Below are 18,429 nucleotides of genomic sequence, written 5' to 3' on the forward strand. Positions count from 1 at the left end.
ATCCACTTTTAAACATAATTTAATGATCAGAAATAATGTTACTTAACATTCTTACCTCAGTTAACAACTGTTTATTTGTTGTCTTTTAGCAAAACAGGAGTTGCATTTTTTGTAACAAAAAATATTTCAAGTCAGTTCTTGTTTTCCGCCGCCATTGTTGTTTACAGTGACAATTCTTAATCGATCGAACTGAGACGTCAGTAAAACTGACGTTATTAAAATATTTATGTTTATTTTTTTGTTATAAGATGATCTCTTTCATTTACAAATCATTTATTTAAGTACCTTTTAATCGGGAATTTGATATGAGCCGGTTAAACATCTGTCGAGCTAAAACTTTCAAACAAGAACTTTTTTGAGGGAAAATTTGACAGGTGAAAACGGACGTGTAAAACAGTGTCTAACAAGTCTTATTTCAATAATTGATGGTCTAAATTTGAATAGGCTCACCAGGAAAGCACAGCACATTTGATTAATAAATATTCAGAAGTTGTTTTATTCTACTGTAACAGTCTTATTTTACAAAGTGTCCTAGTTTAGTTCTGGCTTCAATAACTTTTTTTTTCATAGCTCAATTGCCCAGCAGTGATTGCGGAATTTAATTTGCGGAACTAAGCATTCAGTTTTTTTTAATAAAAAACTATTCGTTCCCAACATTTGGCAATTGCCACAATAAATTAATTATATTTAATTATAAATAAATCTTTTTCAGGTGCTTATCTAAAGGCATTCATATGATACAATCCAGCCATTACTATCATGTTTTCACCCCAGTCTCTGTTTGATCAGTGCATATTGTTTATCGCCTACAATGTGGACAAGGTCGAGGACTTTGTGGGGTTTCCATCCCAGATTGGAGAAAAGATCTTCAGCACAGCTATCATGCAGCCGAGGTTCTTTGATGATCATGAGTACGCAGACCAGACCTTGAATGTTTTCAGTGAGGCATTTGGAGAAGAGCTGATGTACAGTTTGAATATGGCAGGTTCTGTACCAGTTGTGTTGTGTTGTTTGTTTACTTAGCAATAGACATGCGTGTTGTGTGAGTTACTGAAAAAAAATCATTTATATTTGTCTGCATGAAATTTCTTGGTTTAAAACTTGTGTTTTCTTTCTTTGTATACTGCCAACCGCTCTTTCGAGCATTATAGGCAGAGGGACATTATCGAGTCCGTTTCCTGGGAAGAACCAGTACTAGGTGTCTATGGAGGAGTTAATGAGAACGCGTCCCGAGTGGGGTTCGAACCCACGAACTCCCGATCGCTAGGCGGACACCTCATCCACTACTCCTGTCTCGATCTATGCTCTGCTGATTACAACCTTCTAGCAAAACACTCGCATATACAATGGCTATGCTGCAAATGCGAAAGTGTAAATATTTCCAGCTTTACATTTAGAAGTTTTGAATTTAGCTCAAACATTTATGAACATTTGTCAAACATTGTTTCTACAATAGACTCATTCACATCGGGCACCACATTCAGTCCTATGCATTCCAGCAGCCCTACAGTTAGACCCTGCTTATCAAGACAACAACGCTCCTCTTCAACTACCCAATCAATAACCAACAGTTCATCCTTGTTCCTTGTCTCGCAGAAACGAAATCTTCGCATCATGAACATCAACTGTCGCAGTGTTTGCGGAAGCAAAAGCTCAGAACTTAAAGCAGCTCTCCACTACATCAAACCTGATATAGTCTGTGGCACAGAGTCAAGGCTAAAAGGTTTCAAACCAGGGAAACCAACTGCAACAGACGCCATACAATCCAGCGAGGTATTTCCTGCCCATTACAAGGCATCCAGAAATGACAGAGGAACGCTTGGGGGTGGAGTATTCGTTCTTGTCCATGAAGACCTTGTCACTGAAGAGAAAGCGGAATTAGTCACCAACTGTGAGATTGAATGGGTCCAAATCAAGCTAAAAAACAATAAGAAACTACTAGTATCATCTTTCTACATGCCTCACAGAAACATGACAGATGTAAACGAACTACGGAAATCAATAGAGATGGCTATGAGTGACAAGGAACGGCTAACCATCATAGCTGGTGATTTCAATTGCCCTGATATTGACTGGGGAAGTCTATCGGTACGTAGGGAAGCCCAGGACAGAGATGTACAGCTAGCTCTACTCGACCTATCAACCGACTACAACCTCACTCAAGTGCATGACAAGCCCACCAGAGAAAACAGCCTCCTTGATCTCATTTTCACCACCAACCCATCATTAATCAAGTCCACTGCCAACACCCCCCGGATATCTGATCACGATATTGTTGTAACTGATTCGGACACAAAACCCTATTATATTAAGCAAAAACCAAGACAATGTTTCACTTTTTCTAAGGCAAACTGGGACCAACTGAAGGCCGACATCACAGACATATAAAGACAAGTAGTACAGCTCTATATCAACAAAAACAACGTTCATCAACTATGGAATACATTTAAATCCCAACTCTCATCAGCTATCCATTCTAATATATCATCTAAAATGAGACCTTCAAATAATTCAGCTCCATGGATTTCCAGAAACATCAAACGTCAACTGAAACGCAAAGCCAGACTCTACAAAAAGGCAAAGAAATCTAACAATTGGGCTAACTACAGAAAATGCCAAAAGGAAACAAAGAGAGCTATGCACAAAGCTGAATGGAATCACATAAACCAAATAATAGAAGAGGGCCTCCAAAACAATAACTCAAAACCCTTCTGGAATAACGTCAAGTCCAGGAAAGAGGATAACATTGGAACAGCTCCTCTACGTGAGCATGGACACCTCATCACAGACAGTAAAAGCAAGGCAGAAATACTAGTAAATCAGTTCCAGTCTGTTTTCACCAAGGACGACACAAACCAGCCAACTCCGCAACTAACAAAGCGGGTAAATGATGACATCCCTCCACTACACATAAGTGAGGATGGTGTACTCAAGCTGCTGAAAAACATCAATGTCCGGAAAGCAGCTGGACCAGATGAACTTCCAAACAGAGTACTGCAAGCCTGTGCTATAGAGGCAACACCAGCCATTGCTGCCATCTTTCAGAGGTCAGTAGACACAGGCGAACTTCCAAAGGATTGGCGAGACGCAAATATTGCCCCAGTCTTTAAGAATGGAGATCGCCACTCGCCAGAAAACTACAGACCGGTATCACTCACCTGCGTGCTCTCCAAGCTATTGGAGCATATCATCTGTCGTCACATATTAAACCACTTGGACAAACACAAAGTATTAACAAACCTAAATCATGGCTTCCGCTCAGGATACTCTTGTGAAACCCAACTTGTTGTCACAGCCCATGACCTACTCGGATACCATGACCAGAACAAACAGGTTGACACCATCATCCTAGATTTCAGTAAGGCCTTTGACACCGTGCCCCACCAACGCCTTCTGCTGAAGCTTGAACACTACGGCATCCGCGGTCCAATACACAACTGGATATCCCACTTCCTCACACAACGGGAAATGTGCGTCGTAGTTGAAGGAGAGAAATCCCGTTATGTTGCTGTAGGATCTGGCGTACCTCAAGGCACAGTGTTAGGGCCCCTGCTGTTTCTTTGCCATATCAACGACCTACCAGAAAGGGTGAAATCCCACATCCGGCTGTTCGCAGACGACTGCCTACTGTATAGAGCCATCAATTCAATCAAAGACCACCTAATCCTACAAGAAGACCTGGAGAATTTACAAATATGGGCCCAGGACTGGGGAATGCGGTTCAACTCTAAGAAATGTTATCTCCTCAGCTCAAAAACGAAATCCTCATTTTTCTACACCATTGGCAACACAATTCTCAAAAATGTACAAGAAAACCCATACTTAGGAATAACTTTCTCCAACAACATGAAATGGAAAACCCACATCTCAAACATTACTAAATGGGCCAACTCTACACTAGGCTTCCTGAGACGCAACCTCAGATACTGCCCCCAAAACTGCCGGAAGACCGCGTACCAAGCGCTTATTCGCTCTAAACTGGAGTATGGGAGTGTAGTGTGGGACCCATACCAGCAAGGTGACATAGACAAGCTAGAGAGTCCAACGATCTGCGGCTCGCTTTATCACCAGAGATTACAAATCCAGACAAGAAGGATGTGTAACAGCCATGCTTGACGATCTAAACCTCCCCACACTACAAGAAAGGCGACGCCACCAAAGATTGATGTTCTTGTACAAGGTAGTGGAAGGGCACGTACCGGCTATAAACGTTGATCACTATTTGCATCGACTTAGACCGAAACGCACTATTAGGGCTAAGAAGTTTGAAGATTACGTCCACGACAATATAGTGTTAAAATCGGTGAACAATAACTCTAAGTGCTACCAGCCATTACACACAAACAGTGATAAATTCAAACACTCTTTCTTTCCGCGTACTATCCTTGACTGGAACTTACTCAGTGAAAGCACAGTGAACAAAACATCTATTGAGTGCTTTAAGGCCGCAATATCGGCAAAAGTGGGACATTTGCCAGGCTCATATTAATTTCATGCGCACTCCCCGTTGAATAAAAGCCAAACTTGGTCACTTCAACGTATCCATTCAGATTCAGATTCAGACCACCGCGTTTTAATGTGGATTTCTTATTTTGAAAAAAAAACAAAACCTTTGCCTAATAATGCATATACATGTATACGCTGTGCAGTTTCCCACTCCATACATCACTATGGTCACTGGATGCACAGCTTCATTTAATTGAGATATTCAGACTGGTATAAGCAGTTTCTAGTCCAACTTGTTGACGCTCTCAAATATTAAGCTACTTTTTATATTGGTGATATTTGGAGCGTACAACCGGGGAAGGACTCAAACAATGGTGGAAAGTTTTCCTTCTTTGTCTATATTGTTGCACAAGGATTTTGTGCGCAACATTCAAGCCCCGATATCAGACACTAAATATCAACGGATTGCAATAATATTTACATACCTGTGTAGATCATTCATTGCTCGATAATGTTCCGTAAAAATTATGTAATGACATTTTTAATTTTGCATGCCTGAGCAATTTAAATCCATCCACTATTCAAATTTTCAATATCTGTCGATTCCCTCGCGGTGTAGATATAAATCAATAACACAGCCTTGATGTAAAGCATGTGGAAGAATTAACTGCGTAAAATACAGTTTGCGTTCGTCTGTTGTGGTGCAGAGCGTTATATACTAGTAGTAAACGGATGTTATTATACTTTTCTGGATTAATTAAGCATTGTTTTTTTTCTAAAGTGACAATTAAAACGTTCTGAAATAAACAACATCTTTTATTTGTATGCGGTACATAAATAATAGTGATACAGATCGTACAGTATACCGTCCTATGTAAGGTAGAATGTAAGTACATAAAACAACACAGACAGAGGTGCGGAAAAGACATGCATAAAAAGTTGCTGAAACTTAGAAGAGTGAATAGAAACTGCACCATATTTGTTTTGAACATATGCTTATTAAATCGACAAAGATGAGCATACTAGATCTACTTAGGTAAAAGTCGGTGTTAAAAGCTAATGTTAAATAAAATTACGCGTGCACCGTACTAGTACACGTTACACCGTAATGCCTTCTTCTGATTGGTTCATATTTAAATCAGTTTCATGACATGGCGACAGGTCAGTGATTGTTTTGCGATTTAAGCAGAAGTTTAACTGAAGAATTTATGCCTTTCTAACTTCAATTCGAAGATATTTGAGATAAAAATGGACTTCTGAACTAAAACATTATGAGTTGGTAATGTTATTTTGCAATTTTACGCAAATTGATGAAAATTTAAACTATCAGGTGTCTTCCACATAATTGACTTTTCCCTGATAAGAAGTTAGAATTTAGCCCATATAAAAAGTATCTCTAAATTCTTTTGGCGTCTTATAAATAAGACTAAAGCAGTTCCTATACATTTCAGGTGAGCACCTATGTCTGAATTATCATCTAGAAGCCATACTCAAATTTCAGGACCTCCATTGTCTGGACCTATCTCACTGTGGTCTAGGTGATAATCATGAACTCCTACAGCACATAGCGCACTTCTACAGGTATGGTAATATAGTTTGTCAATTTGGAAAATGAAATTAAAACTGATAGAGGTACCTGGTTAGAATGACACAGTACGTTTCTTGGGAGCATGTTTGAAAGCTTCCAAAGAAAGTCTTAGCTTGAGACATAACATAAATAAAAGCCCCTGTCCACAAGTATTGCAAGAAAATAATATTCATGCATAGTTTGTTATTAACATCTTACCAACACCTTCCCCTATAAAATATGCATTTAAATACTAACAGTCTGGAAACACTTAATTGGGTGGTTTGTTTTTATTCAATAGCCTCTGAGCCTCTGGAGTAAATGTAATTAATAGAGTTTGGTTGTACCAAGCCTAAAAAAGTATTTAAACCATTTGCATCAAATGCTTTTGAACATAAATATGATTAAATATATTTATTACAAAAAATAGTTTTTAAAGAAACATCATTTTCTTGAATTTAATAAGATTTGTATTCAGGTATTGAAATATGTTTTGTTGACAAAAGCCTGAAAGGCTTTATGTAAGACTTTGCTTATGATTGTTTTGCATTGAAAATCATATATTTTATATTAATTTTGACAAATGGTCAATCGAGGCTTGAGAGATTATACCCCCATTACCATTGGTAATGGGGGCTATATACGAGTCACTTTGTCAGTCTGTCTGTTTGTTGGTCTGTCTCGACAATTTCTTCAGATCTTCACCAAACTTGGTCAGAAGTTGTACCTAGATGTTATCTAGGTCAAATTTGAATATGGGTCATGCTTGGTCAAAAACTAGTTCACGGGGTCACTTAGAGCGTTTTTATTCGAAAGTTTGTCCGGACCATAACTATGTCATTTATCATTAGATTTTAAAATGACTTGGTACATTTATTCACTATCATTGGAAGGTGTGTCGCGCGAAAGAATTACATCAATATCTCTAAGGTCAAGGTTTCACTTTGAGTTCACAGGTCAAGTGCTTGTCCCGGCCATTTATTTGCCGTTTATTGTGAGACTTTAAAATCATCTGGCACATTTGCTCACCATCATTGGACTGTGTGTCGCGCGAAAGAATTACGTCAATATCTCAAAGGTCAAGGTCACACTTTAAGTTCAAAGGTAAAAAATGGCCATAAATGAGCTTGTCCGGGCCATAACTATGTCGTTCATTGTGAGATTTTAAAATCATTTCGCACATTTGTTCACCATAATTGGATGGTGTGTCACGCGTAAGAATAACATCTATATTTGCAATTTCAAGGTCACACTGTGAGTTCAAAGGTCAAAAATGGCCATAAATGATCTTATCCGGGCCATAACTATGTCATTCATTGTTAGATTTAAAAATTACTCGGTACATTTGATCACAATCATTGGACAATGTGTCATGCGAAAGAATTACGTCGATATCTCCAAGGTCAAGGTCTTACATGGAGTTCAAAAGTAAAAAATGGCCATAAATGAGCTTGTCCGAGCCATAACTATTTCATTCATTGTGAGATTTTAATATGACTCTGAACATTAATTTTGTTCACAGTCGTTAGAGAGCGTATCATGCGAAAGAATTCTTAAAAATCACTGTAAATTAAATTCTCTTGTTTTGTTAAGACAGCATGCAAAATAGTCTGTGTCAATGCGGCACGTGGGGGTATACGTCACGTCTGTGACAAAGCTCTAGTTATTTACAGTTTTTGTTCTTGTATATGAAATGAAATATACAAACATCAAATTCAATGAATGCTATGATTTACAGACATTTAATTGAGAATAGCGTAGTGACTTGTTCCAGTGATAGGGACCATTATCTTCAGCCAAAAACTACCTACTTCTAATATTCACCTGTTACAAAAGCCAGGCTTATCATGGGAAAACTTGTGGTGATGGCTCAAGGAGAGAAAGGTGTTCGCTCGATCTTCAAATAGTTTTAATCAGATAATCATGAAATATGATGGCAATGTTTCTGGGTCTATAGTCTCAGCAAAGTTTTCTTACCCACCAGATTGCCTGAATCATATCTGAGTTATGGCCATTGCGTTATATAAAAAAGTGTAAAATAATGGTGTCCGCTCTCTATCTCAAATAGTTTTAATCAGACATCAAACTTGGTGATAATGTTTGCTGTTATATGATCGCAGCCTATGGCCAAGCCAGCCAGATCAGGTTAAGCACTTAGAATTATGGCCCTTAAATATAAAAAAAATGTTTAAACATTAAACAATAACCATGTCCACTCCTGTACAGAAATATTTTTAATCGTTTCATCATCTTTCTTGGTGAAAATGTTAGTGGGCATATAATCACCATCAAGTTCAATAATCAAGCAGATAGCCTGAAGCACTTATGAGTTACAGCCCCTTTAAATTACCAAAATGTTGCCCCTAAGAACATATCCAGTCACTTTACTTAAACTTAACTTAAACACTTTAAATTGCATCTTTATGGTGACAATGTTTTTGGGCATATAATCTAGATCAAGTTCATTACCAGCCAGATCACTTAATGCACTTCTTAATGATGGCGGCTGAATTTTCCAAATTAGCCAAACAACCTTTCCTGCTTGGCTTAAACCTACTTTTTAAGAACATTTTTCAATAACAGTACATGACATGTTTCAGTCTGGAGCAGCTGTGTTTGAAAGGCAATTCCATCACTGATGCTGGCATTCAAAAGCTGACTATTCCATTTAGAATGTTCAAACATGGACCCAGCAGACTTTCTGTGGTTGATCTTTCAGGTATTCATCATTTCATATCATGTATACTCATAATTTTACCTCGTACAAAATACTCGTTTTTAATTGGCTCAGCTACATCACATGTTGACTTTTTATTTTTCATATTAGGTAAGTAGCTTTTTATTTTAGGTTAGTAAGGTAAAATAACGTCACAGTTGTAAATGAGACTATGTTATATAATACAGTAAAGTTTTCAACTGTTATAAAATTAAGGATGGAGACTGAAAAATTACTGTAATTGGTTACAAGGTTTCATCTGTACCCCGCACAGTGATACAGGGTATAAAATTTATATTGGGACACAAGCTGCAATCTCAACCAATTACTGAACCTGCATACTTGGACTGTTTATATTACTGTATATGTCTTCAGCAACTTAAATCAGTCAGCTCGTAAAGATATGTTGCCGATCTTGTTAATATTGTTTTTCCAGGAAACACAGGTGTGTCTGTTCTCTGCCTGAAATACTTCACTCAGTTTCCCAGACTAACAAGGGTGGTTTTGTCCAATGGTCCAAGCAGTAAAGTAGTGAGTGATATATATTAAAATGTGCTGCACTCTGGTAAAACAGGGCTTCATGCATGTGCTTAAAGTGTTGTTCCAGGTTATCCTGTAGGGACAATACTTTCCCTGTTTTTTATTTATTGTTTGAAGGAAGTCTCTTCTTTGAAAAAAATCCAGTTTAGGCGGAAAGTCCTGATTAGCCTGTGTGGAATGCACAGGTTAATCTGGGACGTCATTTACTAACATGCATTAAACTCCGTTTTCCTAGTGCAAAGCTCAAATGCAATTGTTGTATGGTCCAGTAATAAGGAAAGATCCAGCAAACATCTGCAGTAGAGTGCTTCATATTACCCTCCTTCATATTTACCAAAAAATATTTTCTTTGATTACCGGGTATATCCCACCGCAAAGCGGTAGGTGGCATTATAGGCCCTTTGCCTATCTGTCAGCCTGTCCATAACACTTCAGTGTCTGCTCCATATCTCCTACAAACTTGGAAGGAAGGATTTTCATGAAACTTTCCTCAAATGTCTATAATATCGCCTCAAGGTCAATGTTCTACATCAAGGTCAAAGGTTCAAGACTCCATTTACTTGTCTGTTCCATGTCTCCCATACCTTTTGAAGGATATTCATGAAACCTGCCGCATCTATTTAGGGCATTCAGTTATGTGCATAAGAGTCTTAGACATGGGTTTATCATGCCAGCTTATGGTCTGGTCAGGTTGTACTTCCAGGTAAAAGCTTTGAGCATCCGTTTTCCTGTCTGCTCTATATCTCCCATACTCTTCAAAAGTATTTTCATGAAGATATGCTAAAAAACAGGAGACACTAATCTGACGTTGGACTACCATTATATATTTTGATAAATAATAATATGGCATTTTTCATAATCCCTAAGTAGAAATTAACTCGCATATATTCTTTTATTTCCCATCATTTACTTATTCATACAGCATTTATTAGTGTGGACAATTTCAAATAATGTGACCAGCATCCACCATTTCCCACCCCTCTTACTTTTCTTGTCCTGAATCTTTTTCTAAGCACAACCTGGTGTCATACTTTTATGGTAGTTTTTAAACTTGGGCTGAGAAAGAATGGGGCCTTATGCAATTGTGTTAAGTGTCGTCTCAGATAAGCCTGTTCAGTCTGCACAGACTAATCAGGGACAACACTTTTTGCTTTTATTGAATTTTTTTTATAGTTTTTTTAGATAAAGTCTTTTCTTAATGGAAATCCAGTCTAGGCTGAAAGAGGCGTCCCTGATAAGCTTGTGCATAGTGCACAGGATAATCTGGGACAACACTTAACTGACATGCATTAAGCCCCATTTTCCAAGTATTCTTACTGATTGATATTCAGCCAGTGCCTGTGTCTCCGTGGAAATGCTCAGAGGAAGTCAGGCCAGTCACCATGGTAATAGGGACAGAAGGGTGGGCCCAGCCTGTTATCAAGACTTGGAAGGAGAATAACGCTCAGAGGCTGAAGAATCCGAAACCCAAGAAATCCTCTGGATTTTGTAGGCCTTTTGATTACTTATTATGTCAAGCATCATTATTATACCCCTATTACCATTGGTAATGGAGGCTATATAGGAGACACTTTGTCAGTCGGTCGGTAGGTCGGTCTGTCTGTCCCGAAAATTTCATCCAACTTCACCAAACTTGGTTAGAAGTTGTATCTGGATGATGTCTGGGACGGTGTGTCATGCGAAAGAAGTACGTCAATATCTCCAAGGTCAAGGTCACACTTAGAGTTTTGAGTTCAAAGGTCAAAATGCCCACAAATGAGCTTGTCCGGGCCATAACTTTTAGTCATTTATTGTGCTACTTTAAAATCATTTGGCGCATTTGTTCACCATCATCGGACGGTGTGTTCTGCGAAAGAATAACTTCGATATCTTTAAGGTCAAGGTCACACTTTGAGTTCAAAGGTCAAAAATGGCCATAAATGAGCTTGTCCAGGCCATAAATATGTCCTTCATTGTGAGATTTTAAAATCATTTGGCACATTTGTTCACCATCATTGGACGGTGTGTCATGCGAAAGAATTTCGTCGATATCTCCAAGGTCAATGTCACACTTTTAGTTCAAAGGTCAAAAATGGCCATAAATGAGCTTGTCTTTGCAATAACTATGTCGTTCATTGTGAGATTTTAAAATAATTTGGGGCATTTGTTCACCATCATTGGACGGTGTGTCATGTGAAAAAATTATGTTGATATCTGAAACGTCAAGGTAACACTTTGAGTTCAAAGGTCAAAAATAGCAATAAATGATCTTGTCCGGGCCATAACTATGTCATTCATTGTGAGATTTTAAAAATTACTCAGTACTTTTGTTCCCAATCATTGGACGGTGTGTCATGCGAAAGAATTACGTTGATATCTCCAAGGTCAAGGTCACACTTTTGAGTTCAAAGGTCAAAAATTTCCATAAATGATCTTGTCTGGGCCATAACTATGTCATTCATTGTGAGATTTTAAAATTACTCGATACATTTGTTCAGCATCATTTGACTGTGTCATGCGAAAGAATTACGTCAATATCTCCAAGGTCACACTTGGAGTTCAAAAGTCAAAAATGGCCATAAATGAGCTTGTCCGGGCCATAAATATGTCATTCATTGTGAGATTATAAAGTGAATCTGTACATTTATTTTGTTCACAGTCATCGGATGGCGTGTCATGCGAAAGAATTCAAGAGTTCAAAGGTCAAAATGGCCATAAATGATAATGGCATAATAATTCTTAAAAATCGCCATACATTAGCTTCTCTTGTTTTGAAGACAGCATGTAATATATTCTGTGTCAATGCAGCATGTGGGGGTATACATCATGTCTGTGACAAAGCTCTAGTTTCAATGAGTTTTGTTCTAGAAAAACTTGGCTTAATGTATGTGCGTAATGTGTTGTCCAAGATTTGTCTGTGCCGACTGCAAAGGCTAATCTAGGAAAAAACTTTACTCACATGCATTATGCCCCAGTTTTCCCAGAGTGAGGTAATTATCTACAGTCAAACCATATTTATAACTGAGTCTAATGTAATCTTAAGGCAGACCAAATGATTTCATATGACAAGGATGGGTATAAGCATGTTAGAATGCTTTTTGTTTAAATAAGAAATTATCACAACCATGCCATTTAAAAGGGAATAAGTTGTATTTAGCATTTCAGTAATGTTTCATTATTAATAAGTTTAAGTATGTGATTTCAATACATTGGCATATAAGTAGTGGTTGCCAGGGTGTCAATATATTATGCTGCCTTTATTTTGTTTTTGTTTTTACAAGTTAAGGTATTGTTTTGTGTAAAAAATAATTTTTGCTAGGACAGAAATATAAATTAGCATTTGACAAATGAACAATGAATGTCAATGGCCCAGGTTTCAAATTAAGGCGGAAGAGTTCTTTAACCAATTTAAACATTTGCCTCAGTATTGTTTAATTATTTAAAGAATAATACTCATTCATGTAAAGAAAAATGTTTAACAAGACTATTGTCAAGCAATATAAGTCCCCTACCGGCTCCACCATTGTCAGAAATTCCACCATTTTCAGATTTTTTTATATATATATTTGTTGCCATAGCAACCAGAATTTTTGATGTAGGAACAAAATTAAATGACGTGCATAATGTCCATGTTGCCATCTATCCATGTTTCAAGTTTCATGAAAAAATATTAAGAACTTTAAAAGTTATCGCAGGATCCAGAAAACCACCATTTCAGCAGTATTTCTAGTCTATTTGTTGCCATAGCAACCAGAATTTTTGATGTAAGAACGAAATGAAATGACGTACATAATGTCCATATTGACATCTATGTTCCAAGTTTCATGACAAAATATTAGGAACTTTTAAAGTTAATGCAGGATCCAGAAAAGTGTGACAGACTGACTGACAGACGGAGCGCAAACCATAAGTCCCCTCCGGTGAAACCGGTAGGGGACTAAAAATGACATAAGTACACATGGTTGCCATTGTTTCAAAGGATGGCTTGGTATGTTTTCTTTTTAGCCCACCTGAGCATGGTGAGATTTTGTGATCACCTTTTGTCAGTCATCCGTCTTGAGTCGTCAACATGTGCCTTTATTAACACTCTGGAGGACATATTTATTGTCCAATCTTAATGAAACTTGGTCAGACAATTTGTTCTGATGATATCTTTGATGAGTTGAACAATGGTTCTGGTCTGTTGAAAAACATGGCCACCAGGGGGCGTTGAATTTTTCCTAATATGGCTATAGTAAAACCTTGTAAGCGCTCTAGAGGCAACATTTGATGTTTCGATCTTCATTTAACTTGGTCAAAAGATTTGTCCCAATGATAGCTTGGATGAGTTCTAAAATGGTTCTGGCTGGTTGAAAAACATGGCCGCCAGGGGGGGGGGGGGGGGCGGGGCATTTTTCCTTGTAAGTTGTATTGCTATTAATGTCTATAGTAAAACACTCTAGAGGCCACATTTATTTCCAATTTTCATGAAACTTGGTCCGAAGAATTGTCCCAATGAAATCTTGGATGAGTTTGAAAATTGTTCTGGTTGGACAAAAAACATGGCTGCCAGGGGGCGGGGCAGTTTTACTTATATGGCTATAGTCTCTAGAAGACACATTTATTGTCCAATACAAATTAATTTTTTTTGTCAGAACATTTGTTTTAATGATATGTTGGATGAGTTTGAAAATGGTTCTGGTCTGTTGAAAAACATGGCCGCCAGGAGGCGTGGCATTTATCCTTATATGACTATAGTAAAGCCTTGTTAACACTCCAAAAGTCACATTTATAGTTCAATTTTCATGACACTTTGTCAGAACATTTAATCTAATGATATCTTGGGCTGCACAGAACAGGTCAGTTCTTTTGTATCTCAGATAAGCAACTTTGGCCTTTTAGGCCCTCTTGTTGTCTTTCATTAACAATCAAACTGGAAATTTGAATAGAACATGCACAAACATGCCAAAGTGATTTGCTGGCATCTGGAAAGGGTCATATGGAAAAAATTACTAATAAGGTATTCATGAGCTCAAATAAGCATCAATTATTTGCATGTAATATTACTCAGCAAGTACAAATTTCGCGTTTGGTTTAAAAAAAAAAAAGTTTCACCAAAGAAATGTAGGTTGCACTTGAACTATCGATATTTACATTTATAATTTAGTCATAATGATTTCTCTATACATTTTATTTTGTATGTCCAACTTCATGAGTACAGTTCAGATTATACACAATTCTGTTTTGGTGTTGTTCGTCATTTTCAGATTATGGGTGCAAGCATTTTTCTGTTCTATCTTTTAAGCTGTGTTCTTGAAAACTGGGCTTAAGGCATGTGCCTACAGTGTCATCCCAGACTAGCCTGTGTAGTACACACAGGCTACCAGTAATCAGGGAGGACACTCCACTTAACTGGATTTTCATTTAAAAGAGACTTTCTTAAAGAGAAAAATTCCTTTAAAGCCAAAGTGTTGCTGCAGAATGCACAGGCTAATCTGGGACGACACTTTACGCACATGCAAGGAGCCCTGTTTTCCCAGAGTAGGGCTGAATTGAAGTTAATGTTTGTCAAGACATGGGTCATGAAATCCTTTCTACAGCTGTTCACCACCTCTGATAGGAATAAATCAGTTCTCAGTGTTTGGCATAAGTGTGTGCACTGAGTACTGGTAACTGGTAAACCAGCTGATTTGGCAAAAGTGTGAGTGGGTTTAAGGAATGTTATGAAATATGGTAACCTTATATACATAGGAATATTCCTCTGTTAGCTGAATTTCTCCTTTTTAATAGCAGTATTTGTTTCTATTTTTTTTTAAATTGAGGTTTTGTTTAAATTGAATGAACGTTTTAATATATTAAGGTTAAAAATTAATGCACATTACCCATTAAGAATTTCATAGTTTGACGTACATCATTTTGAATATATAAAAGGATTTCAAATCTTGTACATGCATGTTTGGTATTTAGTGTTAACTTGGCTCATGGATTTGAGTCTGAGCTCATAGAAATTCCATGTATGTATCTGCAAGCTCTCAAAACTAACATCCATATGCTAGAGGGATGAAATTTTACTAATAATAATGTTACAATATTGTTTCTTTTTTAATTTTGGCAGATATAGCCATCACATTATTGTTGTATCAAGGATAAACTTTATTAGTTCAGTAATATTTTTTGTCCCCTACCGGTTTCACTGGAGGGGACTTATGGTTTACGCTCTGTGCGTCTGTCTGTCACACTTTTCTGGATCCTGCGATAACTTAAAAAGTGCATCATATTTTTTCATGAAACTTGAAACATGGATAGATGGCAATATGGACATTATGCACGTCATTTCATTTTGTTCCTACGTCAAAAATTCTGGTTGCTATGGCAACAACAACAAAAATCTGACAATGGTGGAGCCGGTAGGGAACATACATTGCTTGGCAATAGTCTTGTTTTTATTTTTTGTTGCGTATAATATTAATATCTAATTAGATGAATATAAGGTGTGTTGATTTAATAACTCAACATTATTAAGAATATTGTTAAATTTCAACAGCATTCTTGTTTGCATTCTGGTTTCGATTTGATAAGAAAGATAACAACTGACACAATTCTCAAATCACCAGTAAAGTAAAACATTGTACATAAAACAGTCTAAACTTTAATAAAGAAAGTCAACATGAGCGAATCAGTTGATCCATTCATATCCATAACATATCTTGTACAGAACAAATTGCATCTAAACTAGTATTTTGTCATATGGTGAAAGACAGGTATGTCAATGTTAATACATATGCATCCACATTGCATAATTTAAATTATTTATTTAACAATGTATCTATGTAACAGTATTTGCTTAAGACTGTCTAGAATATTTTATGCACTTGAAAATGCTCGTATGCTTGACAATTTTATTAATTAAATAAATGTGAATTTTGAAAGCGTTGTGTTAAATAGTAGATTAAAATTCAATGAACAATCATTATTCCACTGAATTACACATCAAATTTTGTGTGCAATGTACCATAATGAACATGTTTGTTGATGTAATGGCTATTTTCTCGATTGATTCATTTGTATGCTCATTTCAGATCGCAGAAAGGTGGATGAACTAATGCATTGTGGGTCAAGAAAATCATCCAATGAAGCCATGGAAGGTTTTATAGTTGCTGTAAAAGATGATGGAGTGACCACTAGCACAATCGTCATACCATATGCACAGAATCATGACAAAAAGAAACAGGTTCAAGACATTATTAAAGCAAGCGAGGATCATGTAAGCTCTATTATGACTATATATGCTGCGTGTCATGATGTGAAAGTATCTCACGGGCATGGCCTCTTAGACTCCCTAGATACTCTGAGAAGTACAGCCACTGTCTCAATGGATCAAAGAAGTGTACAACACAGGCGATCTTGTAGTTCTCCTATTGGACAATACACACATGTTCTCTATTTGGAAAATTGTGAAAACATGCTTAGTTCAAGGAAGGGCATATTGCCATGTAACAAAAGTACCAAAGGTGGCAGAGTTTGTAAGAGATTGAAACCACTGCTGAACATATCTGCAGAAGTCAAGGGGAGAACAGTGGATGGAAAGCAGCATAGCAGTCTTATGAAAACTGGAAACCATTGCCAGCTGAAATATGCTCCGCTGCCTGCAGATGCAAAATCAACAAATATGTCATGTCAACAATCAAATAAAGCAGCGCTATCTAACATTGGGACAACAAGTATGCAATTTTCAAAGTACACAAAGAATGATTGTCAAGAGTTTTTGCCCTTGAAACCAACATTTATACCAAATTTCTTGAAGAGTTCTACCTCCACAGGAAGTGTCAACATAGATTCCATGTGTAATGATCAGCCAGCAGATAGTGATCCTTCCTGTAATCCCCAGAAGCATTTTTCCAATATCTCTCAGTGCAATGTGGAAGTAAAAGAAAAACAGTTGTGTAAAGATAGGAAACAGTTTGTGCTGTTAGGCAACTCCGATACGATCACAAATAAATCTCATTTTGTCTTAAAATTTGGCGAGGCACAGCATGGTTTTAAAACAAAGAAAATTAATATGATAAGTCGGAAACGAACGTTTGAGAATTATTTTGAACGGGATTCATGTGTAACAAATGAAAAAAATCCAGTTCTTCAGGACACTGATAATAAAGAATGTGGAAACAAATCTGTGAAGAAGCTCAAAACTTCAATTCTGGATGCTTTAGATGCATACTAATAAATACCTTTTGTCCTCGCTAATCATTTATAACAACTTGGATCAGATTTTGATCATGCAATATGTTTGTGAATTCCGTTTAGAAGTGAAAATAAATTGATAATCTTGTTCATTTTATGGCAAGTTTAAATGTCATTGTGTCCAAATGATTCAATTTCGTGTTTTATGTTTTTGCTACAGCAGTTATGAAATTTTGCTCGAGTTGGTTTCTTTTGGTTTTTTGTACAATGTATGTATCAGTTAAATAATTTTAATACGCAGCAAATAAAATAAACTGTGTACGGCAAACTTAATTCTACATCGTTATGATATTATTTTTTGAATTTTGTGAAAATAATCTATGACTGTGAATACATGTACAAAATTGTTAAAAGTTTATTTTTAGCTCTGCTGTTTTCTGATAAAATTCCAGGTATTGTCATAGCCAACTCGTCCGCCGTCCACGTGCTAAAACCTTAACATTGACTCTAAAATCAAAGTGCTTCCACCTACGACTTTGAAACCTTATATGTAGATGCACCTTGATGAGTTCTACACGCCACACCCATTTTTGGGTCACTAGGTCAAAGGTCAAGGTCACTGTGACCTCTAAAAATAAATATAACAAGAATTTATTCAAAACTGCTACCGCAGCCGAGCGTTGGCAAACGTTATGTGGTGCTCTTGTTAGTAAAAATACTCTCTGTATGTTCAAACGACACAAATTGTGGAGCAGTTACAATTATGCGTTAAAATCCATCTCGCAGAATTTCAGCGTCAGTACTCGTTCACTAAATAGTCCAGGGAATGTATAATTGACCATCGATAAACACAGTTTTGCTTTCGAGATGAGAAAACAAACACTACCGAAATAGTATAGTGTCACGATAAGAGGAAAATCGTTTACTTATCCAACCACAAATGCAAAAATGGGTCTTATTCCATATGCGGCCATTTATATTTAGCCCACTCAGCCTGCGCGTCTCTCAGTCTGGTCAGAAG

The 18,429-nt window shown here is 37.0% G+C and overlaps 1 protein-coding gene across 2 annotated transcripts; it reads left to right on the top strand.

Annotated features, from left to right (window-relative positions):
• Positions 1 to 710: 710 nt before the first annotated feature.
• Positions 711 to 17,741, top strand: LOC127842073 (leucine-rich repeat-containing protein 42-like). 2 transcript variants are annotated; one of them, XM_052371389.1, is made up of 6 exons: positions 711 to 985; positions 5,898 to 6,027; positions 8,614 to 8,732; positions 9,166 to 9,260; positions 10,601 to 10,757; positions 16,307 to 17,741. In XM_052371389.1, exons 1-6 carry the CDS (start codon positions 760 to 762, stop codon positions 17,446 to 17,448), a joined length of 1,869 nt encoding a protein of 622 aa, XP_052227349.1. In that variant the 5' UTR covers positions 711 to 759; the 3' UTR covers positions 17,449 to 17,741. The 2 variants fall into 2 exon arrangements, with proteins under 2 accessions (XP_052227349.1, XP_052227351.1); XM_052371391.1 differs by lacking the exon at positions 10,601 to 10,757 and having other exon boundaries at positions 16,307 to 16,454.
• The last annotated feature ends 688 nt before the right edge of the window (positions 17,742 to 18,429 follow it).

Source organism: Dreissena polymorpha, chromosome 8 (genome assembly GCF_020536995.1).
Source record: "Dreissena polymorpha isolate Duluth1 chromosome 8, UMN_Dpol_1.0, whole genome shotgun sequence".
Taxonomy (NCBI): domain Eukaryota; kingdom Metazoa; phylum Mollusca; class Bivalvia; order Myida; family Dreissenidae; genus Dreissena; species Dreissena polymorpha.